At 36.9% G+C, this 20,030-nt stretch overlaps 2 protein-coding genes across 3 annotated transcripts; both read right to left on the bottom strand.

Moving 5' to 3' along the window:
- Positions 1-798: 798 nt before the first annotated feature.
- ccdc28b (coiled-coil domain containing 28B) lies at positions 799-7,576 on the bottom strand. Of its 2 annotated transcripts, none has more exons than XM_082154305.1 (6): positions 7,380-7,576; positions 3,865-4,117; positions 3,581-3,753; positions 3,207-3,361; positions 1,591-1,613; positions 799-1,206 (listed from the first exon to the last, which is right to left on the bottom strand). In XM_082154305.1, exons 2-6 carry the CDS (start codon positions 4,098-4,100, stop codon positions 1,152-1,154), a joined length of 642 nt encoding a protein of 213 aa, XP_082010431.1. In that variant the 5' UTR covers positions 4,101-4,117; positions 7,380-7,576; the 3' UTR covers positions 799-1,151. The 2 variants fall into 2 exon arrangements, with proteins under 2 accessions (XP_082010431.1, XP_082010430.1); XM_082154304.1 differs by lacking the exon at positions 7,380-7,576 and adding an exon at positions 4,469-5,486.
- Positions 7,577-8,875: 1,299 nt separating this feature from the next.
- On the bottom strand, positions 8,876-18,587 carry tmem39b (transmembrane protein 39B). Its single transcript, XM_082153931.1, has 9 exons — positions 18,399-18,587; positions 16,494-16,670; positions 16,176-16,395; positions 15,991-16,074; positions 15,737-15,891; positions 15,062-15,404; positions 10,098-10,285; positions 9,413-9,533; positions 8,876-9,254 (listed from the first exon to the last, which is right to left on the bottom strand). Exons 2-9 carry the CDS (start codon positions 16,622-16,624, stop codon positions 9,021-9,023), a joined length of 1,476 nt encoding a protein of 491 aa, XP_082010057.1. The 5' UTR covers positions 16,625-16,670; positions 18,399-18,587; the 3' UTR covers positions 8,876-9,020.
- Between the last annotated feature and the right edge of the window lie 1,443 nt (positions 18,588-20,030).

The following is a 20,030-nucleotide window of genomic DNA, read 5'->3' as shown; positions in this document are numbered from 1 at the left end:
AATTTCAGACCCCTCCATAATTTCTAAGTGGGAGAACTTGCAAAATAGCAGGGTGTTCAAATACTTATTTTCCTCACTGTACATATGGACTATGTACCATTTTTTTGCAGCAGTTTTGGTCCACTGCAGATCTTTATTAGATGTTACTGCACTGCGTTTGTGCTTTGGGCTAGAGACTATACAAATCTACAAGTTTCAAATACAATCTTGTGCTCCATGAAGAAATGGGGGAATTCTCGAGTCAACTCCTCTCTAACTCTAGAATTACCCAAATCTCAACTTTTTTAGAACCTGAAATTTGAAATGCCTGATTCTATTATGTTTTCAATTTAGTTTATACAAAGATAACACACACACACTCACAAATCCTGTACATTTCCATCAGTTCCATTTAGAATAACAAACAACTTCTATCATTACTGTTCCTATATCAACATAGATATTTAAAACTCTAGTTTACAAACATGTAATATAACATTATATGAAATAACCGTACTTCAATTTTAATGTACAAGCATCTACAAAAAGACTCTATTCCATCATTTCGAGAGTCCCACGAAGACCTTCCGGTAAAACAATCAATGTAATCTAGAGGCTGAGAAGAGGCACTAAGATCAATGATCTCAAGCAGTCCTGAGTGAGTTTATAGCTACTCCACAGCCATTTACAACATCATTCCAGAGAACACCGACCGATAACAAAAAAAAAAATCCATTGTGTATGTGCTGATTGACGAATAATGTAAGTGTTAATCTTCTCCTTCACTGCTTTCATGGTTGATCTAATCATTCTAGTTAGCCTTTACCATTGATGAATGAACCTGTGGAATCAATTCATTCAAACCCTAGAGGAAGTACAGTTACTATTTATCCCAATTTAAACACTTTAACAAAAATGGCTTTCAGGCTCAAAATCATTGGAATTGTGAAATGCAAAGACTAAAATATTTAGACAAACCAGAAGTGCCATTTTTGCTGTTGAATTTCATTCACATGGAGAATGTGCTTTGATGCTGCTGCCGTCATTTAGCATTGCATTAGTCACGGATCACGATGATGGCGCTCATTAACTTGCAGTTGAGTTGTAGCCATGGCAACTTGGGCTTTGGTCTGCACAGTGATTTGATGGTCGGCTGGGTTTGGTTTCTTGCTTCAGGTGTTGGAGGACTTGGGTAAGTCTTGATTTTCCGCCAGGTGGAGTTTCTGTCTGGTTAAACAGCATTAAGGAGATATGCACTGCTAATGTACATCTAATGTACAAGGTCTGGAGGTCCTATTCCATATAAACATGCTGACTCCAGTATTCTTTCTGCACATATAATGCATGTACCTATTTGGCTTCCATTGGGACACAACTGATCTAAGATGTTTTGAGAAACACAATCCCTGCACTTACTGAAACTAAAACTAAGTGCTTAGCTGAGAACACTGAGAGCTTTCAGTCTAACACAAACCCTTTCTGGATAAACACCATTTTTCCCACAATATATTTTACTTGAGAGAGAGTTGATTAAGATTAAAAGTCAATAAACATTGTATTTTATAATTCTTGCAATGTACAACACATACAAACCATAGAGTGGAAGGATACATGGAGCTGCTCAATTCTTCCAGCTAAACGGGACAAAACAGAGATGCATTTAAAAAATCAATATAATTTGCTGCTTGTGTTTCTTGTATTTCTTGTGTTCATGGTTCGGTGTTGTTAATGTTTGTATGGTTTTCCCCTGCGTTTCTCCTGGTTCCTGAGTGTTTGTGATTAAAGTCTGTTTCCTGGAATTATTCCACGTTACATAACAATTATTTAAATTGTAAAATATATCATGGCAGTATTTGTTATGCTGCTGATTAAAAAATAATATATTAAAAAAGACTAGTACAGTAATGAGAATCAATAATGGGAATTTTAGACAAGTTTATCAGTAAAATATTGCATTATGGAGAGTGGTGGGGATGTGCTTAATGAAATTATTATCACAATGCAAAAGTCTTAAAGGAACACTCCACTGTTTTTTCATCTCTGTTTGGTCCCTAATGAATGAACTAGGCTAAGCTAAGTGCTATCAAAGTGTCGCCGTGCGCCAGAGCGATTGAGTGCACGCACTGAGACGAGAGAGGTATGTACTCGTCTTAGTTAAGGGAATAACATAGTTTAATATGAAAAAAACGGTGGAGTGTTCCTTTAATAGTCCTAAAACAAGCTTAATGAAAAAAGTGGGATAAAAAGTAACCTGAACTCGTTTTTATAAGATTCAAATACATTCTGTTATACTGAGTGAATCATCAGTAATGAAACAGTTCACACACTCTCTTTCACACACTCTGGGCTCTCTAGCACATACCACTGAGCTGACAGCTAGAAGGGAAATACTATCAATAGTAACTGTCCAGCCCTTCACAGGCTGATGAAAGAATTAAGTCAGAGGGTGACACTTGGACTTGGATAATAATATGAGATTCAGCCACAGGCCCGTATTGAGATACAGGGTATTATTGTGTTCAGTCTTTGAGTATTAGCGTGTGAGAGACGCTCAGAGGGCTTGAATAGTGGAGAGAGAACAAATAGACTGGTGTTCCATATCCAGTCAAACCAGATTCCACTAATGTGTGTCTACTATAAGGTACAAATATACATTTGCATGTGAAAGCAGAATAAATGTCCGTGGTTTAAGCTTCGGTATGAATGCATAAGAGATTAGGGCTGCACGATTTGGGGGAAAAAATTTAATTGTGATTAAAATTGTGATTAGAATTTAAAATAAAAGTTCCAAGTTTGTTGTGCTTGTTTGTAGGGTTGCACAATTTGGCCAAATATCTTGTGATTATACATCAATAATCATCATCATCATTATTATTATATTATTATTACTACAAAGCCCTTAAAGCTTCTCTTTTGTTGACAACAGCTGTTTTTTTGGAAGATGGGTGGTGCATGTGGCGTTCCTAAATGCAGGTTATACATGACCCAAACTCACGGTGGATGCAGGGATGAGTTCACATGGAGCAGAATTTACAGAAAAGACACTGAAAACACTGAATCTTGAGCTCAGCGTTGCGCTTTACTCTGAAACACGCAGCACACGTTTTCATTTCATTCGTTTCCACTCGATAATCGCACAAAGCCATATCACTATTTCTGTGTTATTTCAATTAATCGTGCAGCCCTACAAGAGTTGCATGATAAAATGAAGTGAATTAATGTCTCACGTTAGAAAGCAGGTGTTCAAGATTGCGGTCCGAAGCGTTTTTTCTCTGGTCTTCAGACAGCTCCTCCACATGACTGTCCAGACTGAAATGGAGCCGGGCCAGACGTTCCTGCATCTCCCTCACATGCTCTAGTTGCTCAAAGGAGCACACCTTACCTGCAAACACACCGTGTTATACACATAGAAACTGAGATAGTACCTTACCGTAAAGCAAATCTATATCAACTCACTGATGAATTAGATGGTGTAAATGTGCCACCCTTACACACCTTTGCATTCCTCAAAAATGTCCCAGCAATTAAGACTGTCAACCGCTTCTAATTACAGCCCAAACTATTAAAGTTTCTGAATAAAGCCCTAGCGCACGTGTCATACCGAAAGCCTGCAGTTTTCCAGAGTGAAAGTCGTTGAGCAGGTTGAGCAGTCCTCCCTCCATCTCTCTCACATCGGAGACGTCGGTGAGGAATGAGTGCTGGAGCGGTGAGGAGGACTGGGACACGCGACTAGGTCCGGCGGGCTGAGGAGCTCTGGGCTTCTCTCGGTGAGGCCTGTATCGGTACAAATAGAACCAGAATCACTACTAGACTCTATTTTGTGGCACAATTTTTAAATGTCGAATAAGACACAAAGATCAAACTTAGGAGAACAAGCACACAAACCTTGTGTTTTTAGGGGGAACCTCAGGAACGGCAAGAGCTTCTTTAGATGGACCCATTGCCCCCACCGATCTCTTGCACTTTCCCCTGGGTTTGGGGGAGGGAGGATGGGGCAGACCCAATGAGAATGTGGCACTCTTACTCGCCGGGAGAACGGTGAGCTTTCGAGGGTTGATTGGTGGAGGAGGGGGATGGGGAAGGGACACTTTGGGACTCCTTTTCTTCCTCTTGTCCTCCATGAGGGCACTGGCACTTTCTAAGAGACATAGACAAGAGCTTTCAGCAACTGAGATGTAGGAAATACAACATGATCTGATCCTGCACTCTTAAAGGGATAGGAACCCTAAAATTAAAATTAAGTAAAAAATGAATCACCCTTGTGTTGTTCTAATGCCATATTTCTTTTATGAACCACAAAAGGAGAATTGAAAAAAAAATTCCCACTCGTGCTTGTTCATAAAATGGCAGTGAATAGCGACCAGCATCAAGCTTTTTTAAAAAGATGCAAAGGTATCACAGAAGGATGCAACACGTGTCATAGGTATTTCAAGTGTTCTGGGAGTATACGATATGAACAACATTATTATTATTTAACAAAAATCCTAACCTTGGCCGTTAGTCTTCAATGCATGGCTACGCGACATGCTCGTTCTGACTCTGTTAGCACAGCAGTTCACTCCGTCTCGCCCAACAAAAACGAGACAAGAAATACAATCCATCATGTACCTTTTTCTCTGAGGTGAATATATCCATTGTGTTAAAAATAACAAGAAGTTATCGCATTCACATCTGTCAACAGAGTTCTGATCCCAGAACACATGGAATATACAACAAGTGTTGCAGCATGTGATCATTCTGTGATACTTTTGCGTTTAAAAAAAAAAGCTTAATGCTGGTCGCTATTCACTGCCATTATATGGATGATTGCAAGTGAGGCTTTTTTATTTTTTATTATCCTTTTGTGGTCCATAAAAGAAATAAGGGCATACGGCATTCATCCATACATTCTTCGTTCAGACGAACACAATAGGAGTTATATTAAAAAATGTCCTGGCTCCTCCAAGCTTTATAATGGCAGTGAATGGCTGTTTCTGTTTTGAAGTCCATCCAAGTGCATCCATCAATGATAAAAGTCCTGCACAAGAGTAACTCGTGACGCATGTATGACGTAGGATGTAGGAGTATCGTAAGTTTAGATACCTCTCGCGGTTCAAAGAAACAGGGCTGGGCAACAAACTCAAGCTCCTCCGACATTTCTCTTTAAAAAAATTCGTTTTGTTTTTGTTCTATCCTCTGCGCTTCTGCGTTCGTCATTACATTTTGCGTCAGGTCAGGGGTCCCTCTTCCACCGTAAATCGATGCGTACGGCCGTCTGCCGGAAGCTAGTGATTTTAGTAGATAAAGTTTTAAATATGGATATTTTTCTTACACGAACGCATCGCTTCACATCAGAAGGCCTTTATTAACCCCCCCGGAGCCGTTTGGAGGACTTTTATCATGGATGGATGCGCTTTGATGGACTTCAAAACAGAAACAGCCATTCACTTCCATTATAAAGCTTGGAAGAGCCAGGACATTTTTTTATATAACTCCGATTGTGTTCGTCTGAACGAAGAATGTCATATAGCCTACACCTAGGAGGGTGAGTAAATCATGGGCTAATTTCCTTTTTAGGGTGAACTATCCCTTTAAGGGAACATTCCATTTTGCAAACATTATGGGAACATTACTTTTGAATGTTCTTTGAACATTCTGAAACAAGTAGTAACATTTAAAATGTTAAACGAACATCCAACTAAAACATTTTTAAAAAAAGCATGATGAATAGATTTCATGCTAATGATTTTGTGCTAACGCTTTAAGAACATAATTAAAGACTAAACAACTTTGAACAAACATTCTATTAATGTTAATGGAAAAACATTTGTTTATAACTTTGAGAGAACCTTACCAGAACATTCCCTGTTAGCTGGGGAATAACTATTTTTGAACCTCGCTCCAAATGACCTTTCGGGGAACCATTTATTTTCTTAGTGTGAAAACATTTTAATAATCTGAATAACCCTTAAATAACCTTTGCAATGGAAATGTTCCATAGATGTTAAAGGTTCTGCATGGAACCATAGATGCCAATAAAGAACCTTTATTTTTAAGAGTGTGGAGTAAAGTGGAATAGCACATGAAGTCAAAAAGGTAAAGGTAGAGTCACTGAATGGAATTGCAAAAATATTGTTATATGAAAGAGTGTTACCTGAACATTGCCGTCATCCTAAAGCATTAGCTATATACTTTTTTTAATGGCAAAGGTACATGTTCAGGCTCTTTCTGCTTTGTTTTGGTTGGGAAGGCAAACAAGAGCATTACGTAATAATAAAGGCCCCCGCCATAGAGATAAATTAAATAATGTGGGGGACCAAAATATGAAGGTTTGTCACATGCCTTGAGAGTCCTGCTGGTATCACTGAACTCAAGTAAATTTCAGCTTTGAAGCGAACAGATTTCAATCATTACAGCAGGTCAAAGTGAGAGCCTGCGTTAAACATTTAGCAATTATTAATGTCTGACCTTGAGCAGCAAACAGATGGAATGGAAAATTCAATGTTTTGTGTGACTGCATGAAGTCAAATAACAATATCAGAGGTAACATGCTTGATAAATGTCATTGGTAAATGTATATATGAAAATCGTACTTCTAATCATTCTAACTTTGTGGGGTTCTTTCAACCTCCACCAAAACTATAGATTGGTTCTTATATTATGGATAAAGTAAGCCTCTCTGCCATTTTCTGGTTTGTTTATTCTCCTGTTCTGTTTCTCACCCTGTGTAAAGAAATACCTTCTTATCAAGCTTTTTCTTAGAAATTGCAATTACTCGGGTCAGGTTTCTTGCACTCTGGCATCAATTCAACCATCTGTATAAAAGTAACATGGCAGCTGTAAGAATATCACTGACCTTTTTGAAAATATAAGCAATATTTTGAAGAAAAGCATTAAACTGTAGGCCTATTATTTTAATTCTAATCCCAAACCCAATAGGTTGGAAAAAAGCAATAAATTAATTTCTGACCCATTTGTATGTTCCTGCCCACCCTTAATTCCATATAAATAGTGGATTCTAAATAAGAATCTAGATTTTATAAATAAAAATTCTATATAAAATAGAATAAATGAATGATGAATGATGAATTGTACATATATTATATATTCGATATTATAATAGCCATTTAGATGAAGGATTATTCATTGCCAGTATACTAAACAATCTGGGTCAAAATCTCAATTTTAATGAATGCACTTTATATTAGGCTACATACATTACGTCTTTTTTACGCCATACTCCATTTTTTTCTTTGCAATTATAGAATTGTAGCTTATGACTTGATATGTTTACCAGTGCGATAGCTACTGCATTTCTCATTTGGGGAAGAGGTTTTACACAGAATGGAAAGGATTTGCACAGGATGCCCCATGAGGCGATGCGCACATCGTCATATAGCTAAACATAACGATTTACTCACCGGCTGGCGGATAAGGATGGGGCTCTTTGAGCTTTCCAACGCAAATTTAAGACGCCCGTGTTGGTTTTTCCATTCCAATGACGTATGATTTATACGCGGTCCGTTTTAAAAGCCGACATCAAGTGCGAGCTATGTCCAGCGGGAGCTCTCCTTGGTCTCCACTTCCCGACGGCGATTCTGCAACTCGTACTATGGTGAAGCTTGGTTATTAATATTCATGAGATGCTCTTTCGCTATTGGAAGAGGCGTCCTAACTACATAATTAATATTCAAGAGCCGAGCCTCAGCAATGGGTACGCTTATGAGCAACGTCACAATAACAACATTATTATTCATGAGCTAAACCTTCGCCATACTAGGAAAGTGGTCACAATAGGATGCAAACTAAGCTCTCGTTTAAAGACACAGAGCATCACACTAACTATTAAAACCTCAACCACACAGCTGGCTATTTATACAACGTGTTTTAATATGCCATTATACTACAAAAATAAATGGCTCTATAATGAATTGCTGCATTGTCAACCGTTGACCGAAATCTGTAGCCATTGAGACGTGTGTCGCCATCTAAAGGCGAAAGTTACATTGTCACATTGTCATTACATTGTTTTAGATTATAATAATATATATATATATATATATATATATATATATATATATATATATATTTTATTAATATGTTATGCTATGTCCACTGTACTGGACACCGGGACAGAAAATAAAATGACATGTACAGGCGAAAAAAAAAAATTTGTAGGTTTCAAGATTTTTTTGTAACCAAACCTGTGTATAAAGATGATTCTCAAATATGTTATGAAAGATATAACAGAATGGATTGATATTCCATTTTACTTTATGCGATATGTGGGTAAAATGGCCATAAATGTGTAGTTCCATTCAATACAATGTATCGATACAATGTATCTAATTTGCAAAATAATGTGTTCTTTAGGGCAACATGCAATGAAAAAAGAAGTGTAATACATAATGGGAGAATAATTGGCAACATTTTCACAATAATACCTATTTCATAGGAAGAATATTATATTATATATATTTATGACAAACAGTTTGAAAATTTGTCAGACACAAATGATAATTTAAAATATGATCCACAAGACTGCTAAATTTGATCACTAAATTAATATCAGCCATTTTTAAAGACCAAGGAGAAGTTGTTGTCATGGTGAAACCTAACATTTGGTATCTCTAAAAAGCCCTGAATGTGCTCTTCACAGGACATCCAGACTGTAAAACTGTGACATATATGGTGTCAGAGAAATTGACTAAAATATAATGTCCACTACAGTGGACAAAAGTTTATTCCTGGGTCCCAGAACCTGAAAAATATTATGATGATAAATCTAGGGCTTATTGATTTCAAAATAAATAAAAATATTTGAATTCTAGTAACACATTTGTGTCTGATTATGTCAGATGATTATGACAGCCATGTAAGAAGTGGTGCATTAATAAAAAACTTCAGTGAAACAGACTTAATATAAAAATATGTTTCCTTTTTATTTCATGGCAAGTCAGAACATAAACAGACAAAAAAAAAAATGCACTTGTAGAAAAAATAAACAGCTCTCATGCATGTTTTCTGCTCATCTGTGATGACTGACAATAATTTATGCTTGTCTAACTGACTTTCTGATTAGAGGCACTGGCTGAATACGAATATGCTTTTCCCAGAACTATTCTGTCTCTGAGCAGTTTGAAAAAGGCGTAATAATTACTGAATAATATTAGAGCTAATGATATCGTCTGATGCCATTTCTCTGAACACATCAGTGAATATAGCTGGTAGAATATCATTGCGCCTTCCAGGATTATGAGAATGTTCAATATTCGAAGTGGTTTGTTGAAGAAAAACTGTTAGGAGAGAGGGAAAAAAGAAGGGGAACAGAGGTTATTGCAATATTATTCCCATGAAAATACATAATACATTTTTTGTACTAATATTTCTAATAACATTGACATTCATTCTGTTTAATCAGCAAACAGCAAAAACGGCTACAGTTTATACTTACATAGAAACGATAATGCGAAACATCTGAGGGAACTGCTACGTTGTAATGGCCCATGGCCTTATAAACATTTTTACTGTGTTTTACTAAAACTCCCTGTGGCCACATGTACTCTTCTGTCCATCTGTAGGGGGGGAAAGCAAAAAAAAGAGATTACAGTCTACAAACAAAAGCAAACACATTGCACCAAAGGTTTATAACACGATTTATCAATATTATATGCAAAAAATATATATAATAATAATTAAATAAGAAAATGTTCATTTAGGAAAACAAAAGGGTAAAAATAAATGTAAGTGCCAGTAATAAAAATAAAAGTAACAAACAAAAGTAAAAAATATAGAAAGCTAAATAGGCTCTAGGTGTACATTTTGAAAACCAATACATGTTCATGTTTAAAAACATATTGGTTTCCAAAATAAATTTAATGAGCTATAAGTCTTTGGCAAATTGATGGCAACACCTGAAATCAAATGAACACGTTGAAACATGCAACACAATGCAGCCATTCTTTTAAGGGTGTGAACAAGAACTGAGCACTTCACTAAAAAATCAATTTGGAATCAATCGGTCAGCACTTGCTATACTATTATATTTACCAAAATCCAGCAAAGACGCACAAAAAGCTCTAACAACCTAAATTTTTGACATTTCTATGACCCCAGCAGTGACCCCAGGTCAGACGTACATGTGTTGGAGGACGTTTGAGCAGAGGGAGGGGTCCACCTTCTGCCAGCAGCCCAGGTGCGCAGCCGCTTTGTGGAGCAGGTCGCAGTAACGGGGAGGCAGTAGGTGCCGCATCAGAATGACAGAAGTACTGACGGACACCAGGATGAACAGCTCACAGGACCAGCGTTTATCGACATACTGAGTGCTCTATACAAACAGAGAAAAAAAAAAAAAAAGAGTCAAATGTGTAGGAATGTAAAACAATTCACCCAAACTCTTCAGGCTTAAAGGGATAGTTCACCCGAAAATTAAACTCACCCTCAAACTCACCAAAAATACTCACTCTCAAGTTGTTCCAAACATGTATGAATTTCTATTTTCTGCTGAACACAAAAGATAATATTTTGAAGAATGTCAGTAACCAAACAGTTGATGGACCCCTTTAACTGCCATTGACTATTTTTTTTTTTTTTCATACTATGAAAGTAAATGGGGTCCATCAACTGTTTGGTAACCAACATTCTTCAAAATATCTTCTTTTGTGTTCAGCAGAAGAAACAATTAATTTAGGTTTGAAACAACTTGAGGGTGAGTAAATGATGACAGAATTTACATTTTTGGGTGAACTATCACTTTAAGACAAAATGTGCTGTGCTAGGTATTACAGAGTAACCTACAAACCTGTAATATTCCTTTGAGTATGTATTTAATATAATATATTTTTAATAAATACTTTTATTTAGCAATGACATTAAACTTATAAAAAAAGACAGTAAAACTTTAATAATCTTTCAAAAAATTATCTACTTAAAATGAATGCTGTTAAATGAATGCTGAAAAAAAAAATGTGTTTACATAAAAACAATAATCAGCACAAAGTTTTCAACATTGATGATAATAATAAATGTTTCTTGAGCACCAAATCAATATATTAGAATGATTTCTGAAAGATCATGTAACACTGAAGACTGGAGTAATGATGCTGAAAATTCAGTTTTGCATCACAGGAATAAATGACATTTTAAAATATATTAAAGTCTAAAACAGTTATTTTAAATTATAATAATATTTCACAATTTTAATGTTTTAACTGTATTTTTAATTCAATAAATGTAGTCTTGTTGAGCATTTGAGACTTACTTAATAAACAGTAAACCATCTTACTGCCCCGAACTTTTGGATGGTAGAGTTTTTGTAAGCAATAAACATTATAGGCAAATATAATAGCCATTTATTTGATTATTCGTTATTTTTAAGCAGCTTGCATAGAAAAAAGATTTTTCAAAGAACATGTTGACAGATGTTCACACAAAATACATCCAGAGTTATGTCAACAGAACCCATGATGCTAAACCAAAGTTTTGCATTGAGGACAGATTGAAAAGCCATAAAAATAATAGCTGGAAAAAGAATTAGCATGTGTTGGTTTAAATAGGAAGAATGATTTTTTCCCCTTAGGCCAGTGGTTCCTAAACTGGGATACCCATACCCTGGGGGTGCGTGAGGTGACAGAGGGGGTAAGGAAACAAAATGCTGAGTTGTACAGTTTATTTAAAGGGAAAGTTCACTTTGAAATTAAATTTTGGTATGTTTTAGCTTACCTCAAGGGCATCCAAGATTTTTGGATTTTTTTCCGCAGTAGTTTCAATTTTGATATTTTTAGGTCAAACCGTTCTTGTCTGTCAGTCATATAATGCAGGTCTATGGTCACTGTCTCAAAGAGCAAGCACAGAGTCCAAATTAAAACAATTCCCCATCGTCCAAATTAAACAATTCCCCATCGTAAGTACACATTGATGGCCTAAGACACGAAACGAGCGGTTTGTGTGAGAAAACGAACAGTATTTATATCGTTTTTACCTCTTGTACACAGCCACGTCCAAGTGATCTGAGAGCGCGGGCGGGTATAGATATATACACTAGAAGTCGCATTGGCTACTGCAGTTCATTGGAACGAAACCGTAGCCAAGGCTTTTGACCTAAAAATTTCAAAATTGAAACTACTGCGGAAAAAAAAGACACCTACATCTTGGATGCCCTTGAGGTAAGCTAAAACATACCAAAATTTAATTTCAAAGTGAACTATTGCTTTAATTCTACCCCAACTTAAAATAACAATAAAACCGAGCATGTATTTCTAACTGGCAAAATGCCGTAAAAGGTCATATACATGACATCCAATCACATGAAATCCTCTTTTGCGGTCGAAACTGACTGCATCCACACAAGCAGCGAGCATTGCATGCAGAGTGTGCTGTCATAGCAAATCCAGCTACATTACTGCAGCTCTCGACAATGTGCCTTTGTAAAAATGGGAATTAACCACATACTAGAATGGAGAACAAAAATAGACAAGACTGTGCAAACAGATCGATTTAAGACTCAAACTCTCTGCTATATAGAAAAAACAACAACTTGTGAGTTCTTGTTTTTAATGTTGATATTATATGAGAAGCAAGAATGCAATTTTCCCCAAATATCCACATGACTGCAAATGTGACATTGATTTTATACAACAGTTCAACAAACAGAAGTGTAATACTAAGTGATGTACATTTTGTATTGTTTGCTCTGTTTTGCAACAAAAAAATTGTTCCAACGAAAGCCACAGCAGAACTACAACACACAGCGGTGTTTTGTAAATGAATCTTTGGCTTTGAACGTATTCTGAGTCAATGATTCAATGACCCATTCATAAATAAAGCCACTTACTTATTTTCTGAATATATGAATGACTTGATGGTTCCCTCATTAAGACTGACTTAAGAATGACTTACCGCCACATACTGCCAGTTTTAGTTTAATATAAGTATCACTTTGATTTTACCATCATTGCACATTTCTCTACTGAGCATTTTATATTTAAAACATTATTTATTTGATAAAAGGTATTTATAAAGGCAAAATTGTACTAGAAAATCAATTTAAGGGGGGAAATATTGTCCCTTAAAGACCTCCTGTGGTGAAAATCAAGTTTTTAATGTTGTTTATATGTCTATGTTGTGTTTTTAATATGCTTTAAGACAAACCATGAACAAATTCATAAGTCAACCCCATTGCTGAGTATTTTCTCCTTAAAACTGCAGTTTACCAAAGACAGTCTCAAAATTGCGGTTCGAAACCGCCCCTGTTCTCTTTGTTACAAACATGGTATAACCAATCACGTCAACAACAATGTATAGATGGGCTTTAGCATAACATCATCATTACTATGATAAGAAGCAGGGAGTCTCTAGAGAAGCAGGTTATCCTGGTATATTTTTCTGTTGATATGAAAAAGCGGGTATATTAGCAATATAGCAAGAGAATTATGTGTAGGATTTTATGCTGGACTATATGCCTTTCTCCACTGACGTTCTGAGTTGTTCAAAGCATTTCTGGATGCAGATTTTTAGATGGCAGCTGTCTGACTCTGAGATAGCAAACGGGAACATGGTTTGTGTAACATTAGCAACACATTATTAGCTGTTTGATAACGTAGGCAAGCAAAAGACTAATCAAATTATTAACCGTTATGTGTCCGACGTTGTAGAGAGCGAAACATAAAACACATTACCATTCTGATACATCGACTTGTAGAAGAGCCTGTATAATTCACTCTTCCACTTCTTCTTCTGAATCAGTTTCTGGTTTAAACATATGTGGCTGAATTAAACAAGTATTTCCACTAGCCATTGTGTAGTGTTCACTACAGTAAAGTTGACAAGTCAAGCGGATCTCTGAGCGGGTGTGAGTGAGTGAAGGCGGAGACTAACATGAATATTCACTGAACCATGTATACTAAATGAAGCAAGGGCGTAGAGTTACATTCAAGCTATTTTAAGGCATGAAGAAATTCTTTTAAAGGAATTATTTTTAAATATGTCATTTTTGTGAGCAAAGATTAGTTTTAAAGGAACACTCCGACTTTTTGGGACTTTAGCTTATTCACAGTATCCCCCAGAGTTAGATAAGTCCATACATACCTTTTTCATTTCTGTGCGTTCTGCAAGTGTTATTTGACACACCCACCGCTAGCCTAGCTTAGCACAAAGACTGGATGTAAATGGATAAGGTAGCATACTAATCCCAATAAGTGACAAAATAATGCAAACATTTTACTATTTACATGTTGTGATCTGTATAGTCACAGCGTGTACAAATAACAAGGCTATATGAGACAGAGATCATTTTTAATCGTATAAATACTGGGAACTATATTCTCACTAGGCGTAGGAGCACAGCTACTTGGGCGGAGTGGCTACTTGGGCGGACTGATTAGCGCAGCACACGAGACGCCCTGTTGATGGTTCCGTAAACAAAACAAACGAACTCTCTGCTCCTCACCACAGGGCGTCTCGTGTGCTGCGCTAATCACTCCGCCCAAGTAGCCACTCCGCCCAAGTAGCTGTGCTCCTACGCCTAGTGAGAATATAGTTCCCAGTATTTATACGATTAAAAATGGTCTCTGTCTCATATAGCCTTGTTATTTGTACACGCTGTGACTATACAGATCACAACATGTAAATCGGAAAATGTTTGCATTATTTTGTCACTTATTGGGATTAGTATGCTACCATTATCCATTTACATCCAGTCTTTGTGCTAAGCTAGGCTAGCGGTGGGTGCGTCAAATAACACTTACAGAACGCACAGAAATTAAAAAGGTATGTATGGACTTATCTAACTCTGGGGGATACTGTGAATAAGCTAAAGTCCCAAAAAGTCGGAGTGTTCCTTTAAGGGATTCAATTATTGACCACAGGGGGACTTTAATGGAAAAGGTGTGGAAAAGAGGGAGTATGAAGAAGGATGTTAAATGCCTCAGGGGGTACACCACTCAACAAAGTTTGGAAACCACTGCCAATCTGATCTGAATGTACTGACTTATTACATATGAATCACCTGTATTCCTCATGAACAAAACCTTTTCTCTCAATTCACACATTATATGTGTTTATGAATATGCACGTCAGTGTACAGAAGACCTATCAATGCACTCACCTTGACGAACCAAACAGGTACGAACGCTACGTAGTAGGCACTTAGCATGGAGCTAACCAACACCTCCTTCATCCTCCAGTTGAAGTCCATCTTCAGGTACTCCACTTCTTTGCGGATGAGGTCAGGAGAGAGACAGCAGGCGTGGGTGGGCATGGGCTGAGCACTGTACAGCTGACTGGTGTGCTGTTTCCATGTTTCCTTCAGGACGGAGAGATAGTCCCGTCCCCCACGTCCCAAAGCAGCCCCGCCCACCTCTTTAGAACTCATGCCGCTTAACGGGGACATGGATCCAGCCCTGCGGAAATCACAGCTGAGTCGGAAGAAAGGGATGTACATTCCAAACCTGACGGGGGAAAGATAGAGAAGAGTGTTGAAATATTAAAATATCATAATGGATAGATATGATTGTAAATTCTGACTGTCCACTTTAAAATCAATCATTCTATCTATCCATCCATCCATCGTGTGACCAACTTGAACCTGATGTTAAATGCGTGTGGGGAAATATTCCACCTTCACAAGAAATTCAAGACTACATGGATTCTTATAGAAATGGATTTTGCCTGGATTATAGAAACTAGATTTTGCCTGCAAAACTTTGCAGAACAGTAAATGTGACAGCACCTTAATAAAACATTAGAATCAATAGCAGTGGATGTGCAGATTTTTACTCACGGATAGCAGAGGAAGAGCAGGCTAAGTACGGAATACGTCTTGAAGAGATAAATGAGTGAACGACACAAACTCCATCCTGCAAGAGTCAGGACGGCAAAACGAGCCGTCACCAGGAAGACAGAGTGTGGGAAGGACAACTTCCCACTTTGTGATGCCTTTGGAGCAAAGAAAGAAGGCAAAAAGTTTGATACACTACTCGTTCATTTTTTTAAAACGATTAAAATGACATACAGATCTAAAATAATGCACATTACCTCTTTTACAATGGCAGCAATTAGCCTGCGTGCCAGAACTATGATGGTGAACACCAACATATTATAGTCAATTAGGTGGAAGTTCTGAGAAAAAAAAAGAAAAAAGAAAAGAAATTCACTTTGTGAAAGAATAAGATTAAATGCTTTTGTGGAGTTTAATTTTTGAGCCTTGAGACGTGACTCACCAGAGAGGTGTGTGAAGGTGGGTGTGATGGAGGGTACCACCACACGGTTTTGTAGATGTTGACGTAATGCACAAACAGTGCTATAAGATGGCACACAAACAGGTGGAGCTCAAACAGGACGTTCCGGTCCATGGAGAGTTCCGGAATCTTACAGTGCTTCAGTGGCACCACCGTCTGAGTGGCCAACGGAGGGCTGGACATTCCCGTTCCGGACCCATTCCTGATGACCACCGAGATTTGAAATAGGTGGGTTACATAGGAGGAGGATGTTACCAAAGCAATAGAACATTAATTTATTATGTGTAGCTTTACCCTCACCTGGTCCGTGACCTCACACCCGTCACAGGTGAGCTGGTGGAATGGTTGCCGTTGCCAACGGAGCCTGTCTCACTGCTCAGCGGAGAACGACAATACGTCGTTCTATTCGCTCCTCTTCTTCCTCCTGCCATTCCAGATCCGCCCTTCCCCGGTCTCAATTGGTTACACTTTAGATACCTGCAGGAAAACAAACCACAACAATAAGCACAAACACATAGTAAAACTCAATTTGACACTAAATCATAGCATATAATCATTCACTCTATGCTAAGATTTTTTTTTTTTTTTTTACAAATGTAAAAATTTTTTTTACAAAGCCCAGACTTTTGTTGAGAACTAGTGTACGCTTCCATCTTAAAAATCAGAATGAAACATCCAGGATTTTGATTACAAGATATTATAAATGTAATGTCAATCTCGTCATTATTTCATCATGCAAGAATTAATTAAGTTCACCATGGTTGTTTTATGTAAATTCCTCTTTATACGTAATTAAATGCTTATTACAAATAAATTATAATTTTTTCTAACTATTTCTGCAGTATTCAGTATGAATTTAATGCTGTGTGTGCACATTGAGTACATTTTCTTTGTGGATGAAATATGTGGCTAACCAACTTCATTTGACAAATTAAACATGCAAAACTTATTTTTCTTGTACATGATTCAACATATCTAATGAGATCATATGACAGTAGTATTGCTAGTAATCCTGCTCAAACAGAACCAGAGACAATAGTGGAACACTTGCACTGGCAACTGAATTAATTTATATACCATGGTATATTTACATGTATACTCCATGAGTCAAAACACTACACTCCAAAACACTCCATGAGTCAATAAAATACCATGGTAAAGTCACGTTTGGTTTATTGTCATGTCATTCAAGCTATATAGTGGCACAAAATGTAGTTTTACCAGGTCGGCAGGACAACTTACAGCCTGAGGGAAAAAGCTATTGCAGTCTTTTGGTGTAGACCAACATGCTGCAATTTCACATTTGTGATAAAACTAGCCTATGTCTGGACTAGTTTTTACTTGTTAGTAGACGCTGGCCAGTCTTTAAAATGTTTTTACTGTAAGTTACCAACACTACTGGTCTTGTACCAAATGAATTGACTAATTGTCTGTTCACAAACTCTTCCTCATATTATAACTGAAGGTACTTTCACTTGTACAACTTTCATTCTAGATGCATAGTAAAACCTTTTATGGCAGCAATTGTCACAGCAGTGAGAAGGTGCTTGATGTCACAAGATGTGAAGGCTCAGAAACATGTGCATCAACTTCATGATCTGAACTGAAGGCTTGATGTTAAACCTGAAGATTACTAAAATGCCTTTACAATTTCTGAATCAAAACAATTTGCATTGAGTCTGACTGTACATTATGTTTCGTCATTAAAGGGCTCATTGCACCAGCAGATTTATACCAATGCAAACACAGACAACCATACAGAGCTCCATCAACACTGGTCTCGTGCACAGTACACTGACAAAGACCCACATGCATGCAGCTTTATTGGCTTACCAATGCACGTGCCACGATGGGGTCTCCCTATAGCAAGCCAAAATAATGCATTTGTGTTATGATAAGTATTTTACAGATTTTTTTCTGCTTTAAACGATGAACAATCTTTCCTGATCGCTCTTGTGTTTTGCAGACCTGCCTTTATTGATAGCCAACTTTTGCGGAAGCGTTGCTGTTAAACACGTAACTTAGGTTGAAAGACATGTAGCTTTTTTAAAAAACAAAACTGCCATAAAATGCAACAAACAGTTCTCAGCTCTGTTTGAGTCTTAACGCTCAGAGAAATAAATGCATGCTTGAATATAAGACTGCGGCCTAGCACTGTTGCATTTGCACAATCTAATTTTAAGAAATCGGAAAAATGTCTCTTACCACTTTGAACCACGGAGTTTAGTCCGGATAAAGCGACTGTATGATTTCGGTTGAAACGCACTCAATACTTAGGTACAGAATTAATTACTTTGGATAGTAAAGAGTTTGTTTTATTTCTGACAGTAAACGAGGAGGGCTCATTCTGTTGATGTTGTACCGTGCACGCACGCACGCACGCGCAGCGCGAGCAGGGGGAGGAGGCAAGTGTGCGTGCGCGCGCGTGCATGCGTGTTCAGTGTGTGAGATCAAAGCGCGTCGTGTGTGTCTGAGGTGCATTTTATGAAGTGTATTTTGTCACACCCCAAACATCGTGTTGCTGCACCTCAAGCACATAGCCACAGAACCGGTTTGGAAAGGTTAATCCAGTGTTTTTATGCATATTTATTGCAGTATTAAACAGAACTGGGTCATGCTATAATATCAACAGACTACTTTTTTTGTTGTTGAGTGTAGGCTACTTCTCTTCCTAGTTATTGAAATAAACTATGTATAATGCCAGATTTTAAACAGTTATCATTCAGATATTTGTTATATTTTATTAATAAAGTCATTCATACAGTCATTCCTTCATTTAGTCAGTGATGTATTTTATGCAAAACATTTATTTATATGCATTTTTATTATAATTATGGCAAATTCCATAAACAAACACTAGTGTTCACATTTTTGGAGGGTCAGTGAGTAAAAAAAGAAAGAAAAAAAAAGTGTATTCAGCAAGGATGCATTAAATTGACCAAAAGTGTCAGTAAAGATTTTTAGCCTACATCGTCTTACAATATTTACAAACAAATTTACTAAAAATAAATGCTGTTCTAATAAAAAAATTATTTATACTAAAAAATGTATCATGGCTTCCACAAAAACTTTAAGCAGTACAACCATTTTCAACACTGATAATAATAAATGTTTATTGAGCAGAAAATCATCATATTAGAATGATTTCTAAAGGATCGTTCTGAAGACATTTCAGCATTTTCAGCAAAAATCACTGTCTGTAATAAATTTTTATTTCAAATAAATTAAAATAGAACTTGTAACTGTATAATAATATTTCACATTATTACTGTGTTACTGTATTTTTGATTAAATAAATGCAGCCTTGGTGAGCACAGCAGACCTTAAAGCCATAAAGACTTTAAACATTTGGAAAGTTTTCCTAAATAGTCATGTTAAGTATGTGAATTATTCACGATGTTTTTTTTTTCTTTTTCTTTTTTCTTAATTTGTCTTCGTATCGTGTTTTTGATTCCCTGTGGCATATTTTTCAGTCTTTCTCCCTTTCGTTTGATTGTTATTCATAATGGTGTTTGTAATGATATCAGATTATTTTGTTACCTGAGAAAACCACTAGAGGTCACTGTGTGCTGATGTGTGTTGTAACATACAATGATAGATACAGAAGAAACTGGGCACATGTAGAAATAAAGAAACACTTATTGTTACTGCACTGCAGATTGTTTAATTAAGAAAGTATTAAACAAAACAGTGTCGTTCATTGTTTATTAATATAGCCTATATAAAAATATCCCTCCACCTGTACCCTTGTGTTCGTTCAAGAGGGCGGGTGTTGCTCGGCTGACGGATCGCTCTGATGTCCAATCAGAGCGCAGAGACCGATGCGCACGGGTGCGC

The sequence above is a fragment of the Leuciscus leuciscus genome (assembly GCF_965113295.1).
Source record: "Leuciscus leuciscus genome assembly, chromosome: 22".
NCBI classification, from domain to species: domain Eukaryota; kingdom Metazoa; phylum Chordata; class Actinopteri; order Cypriniformes; family Leuciscidae; genus Leuciscus; species Leuciscus leuciscus.
Note: the sequence above shows the minus strand (reverse complement) of the source record. Positions and strands in the feature narration are given on the sequence as shown.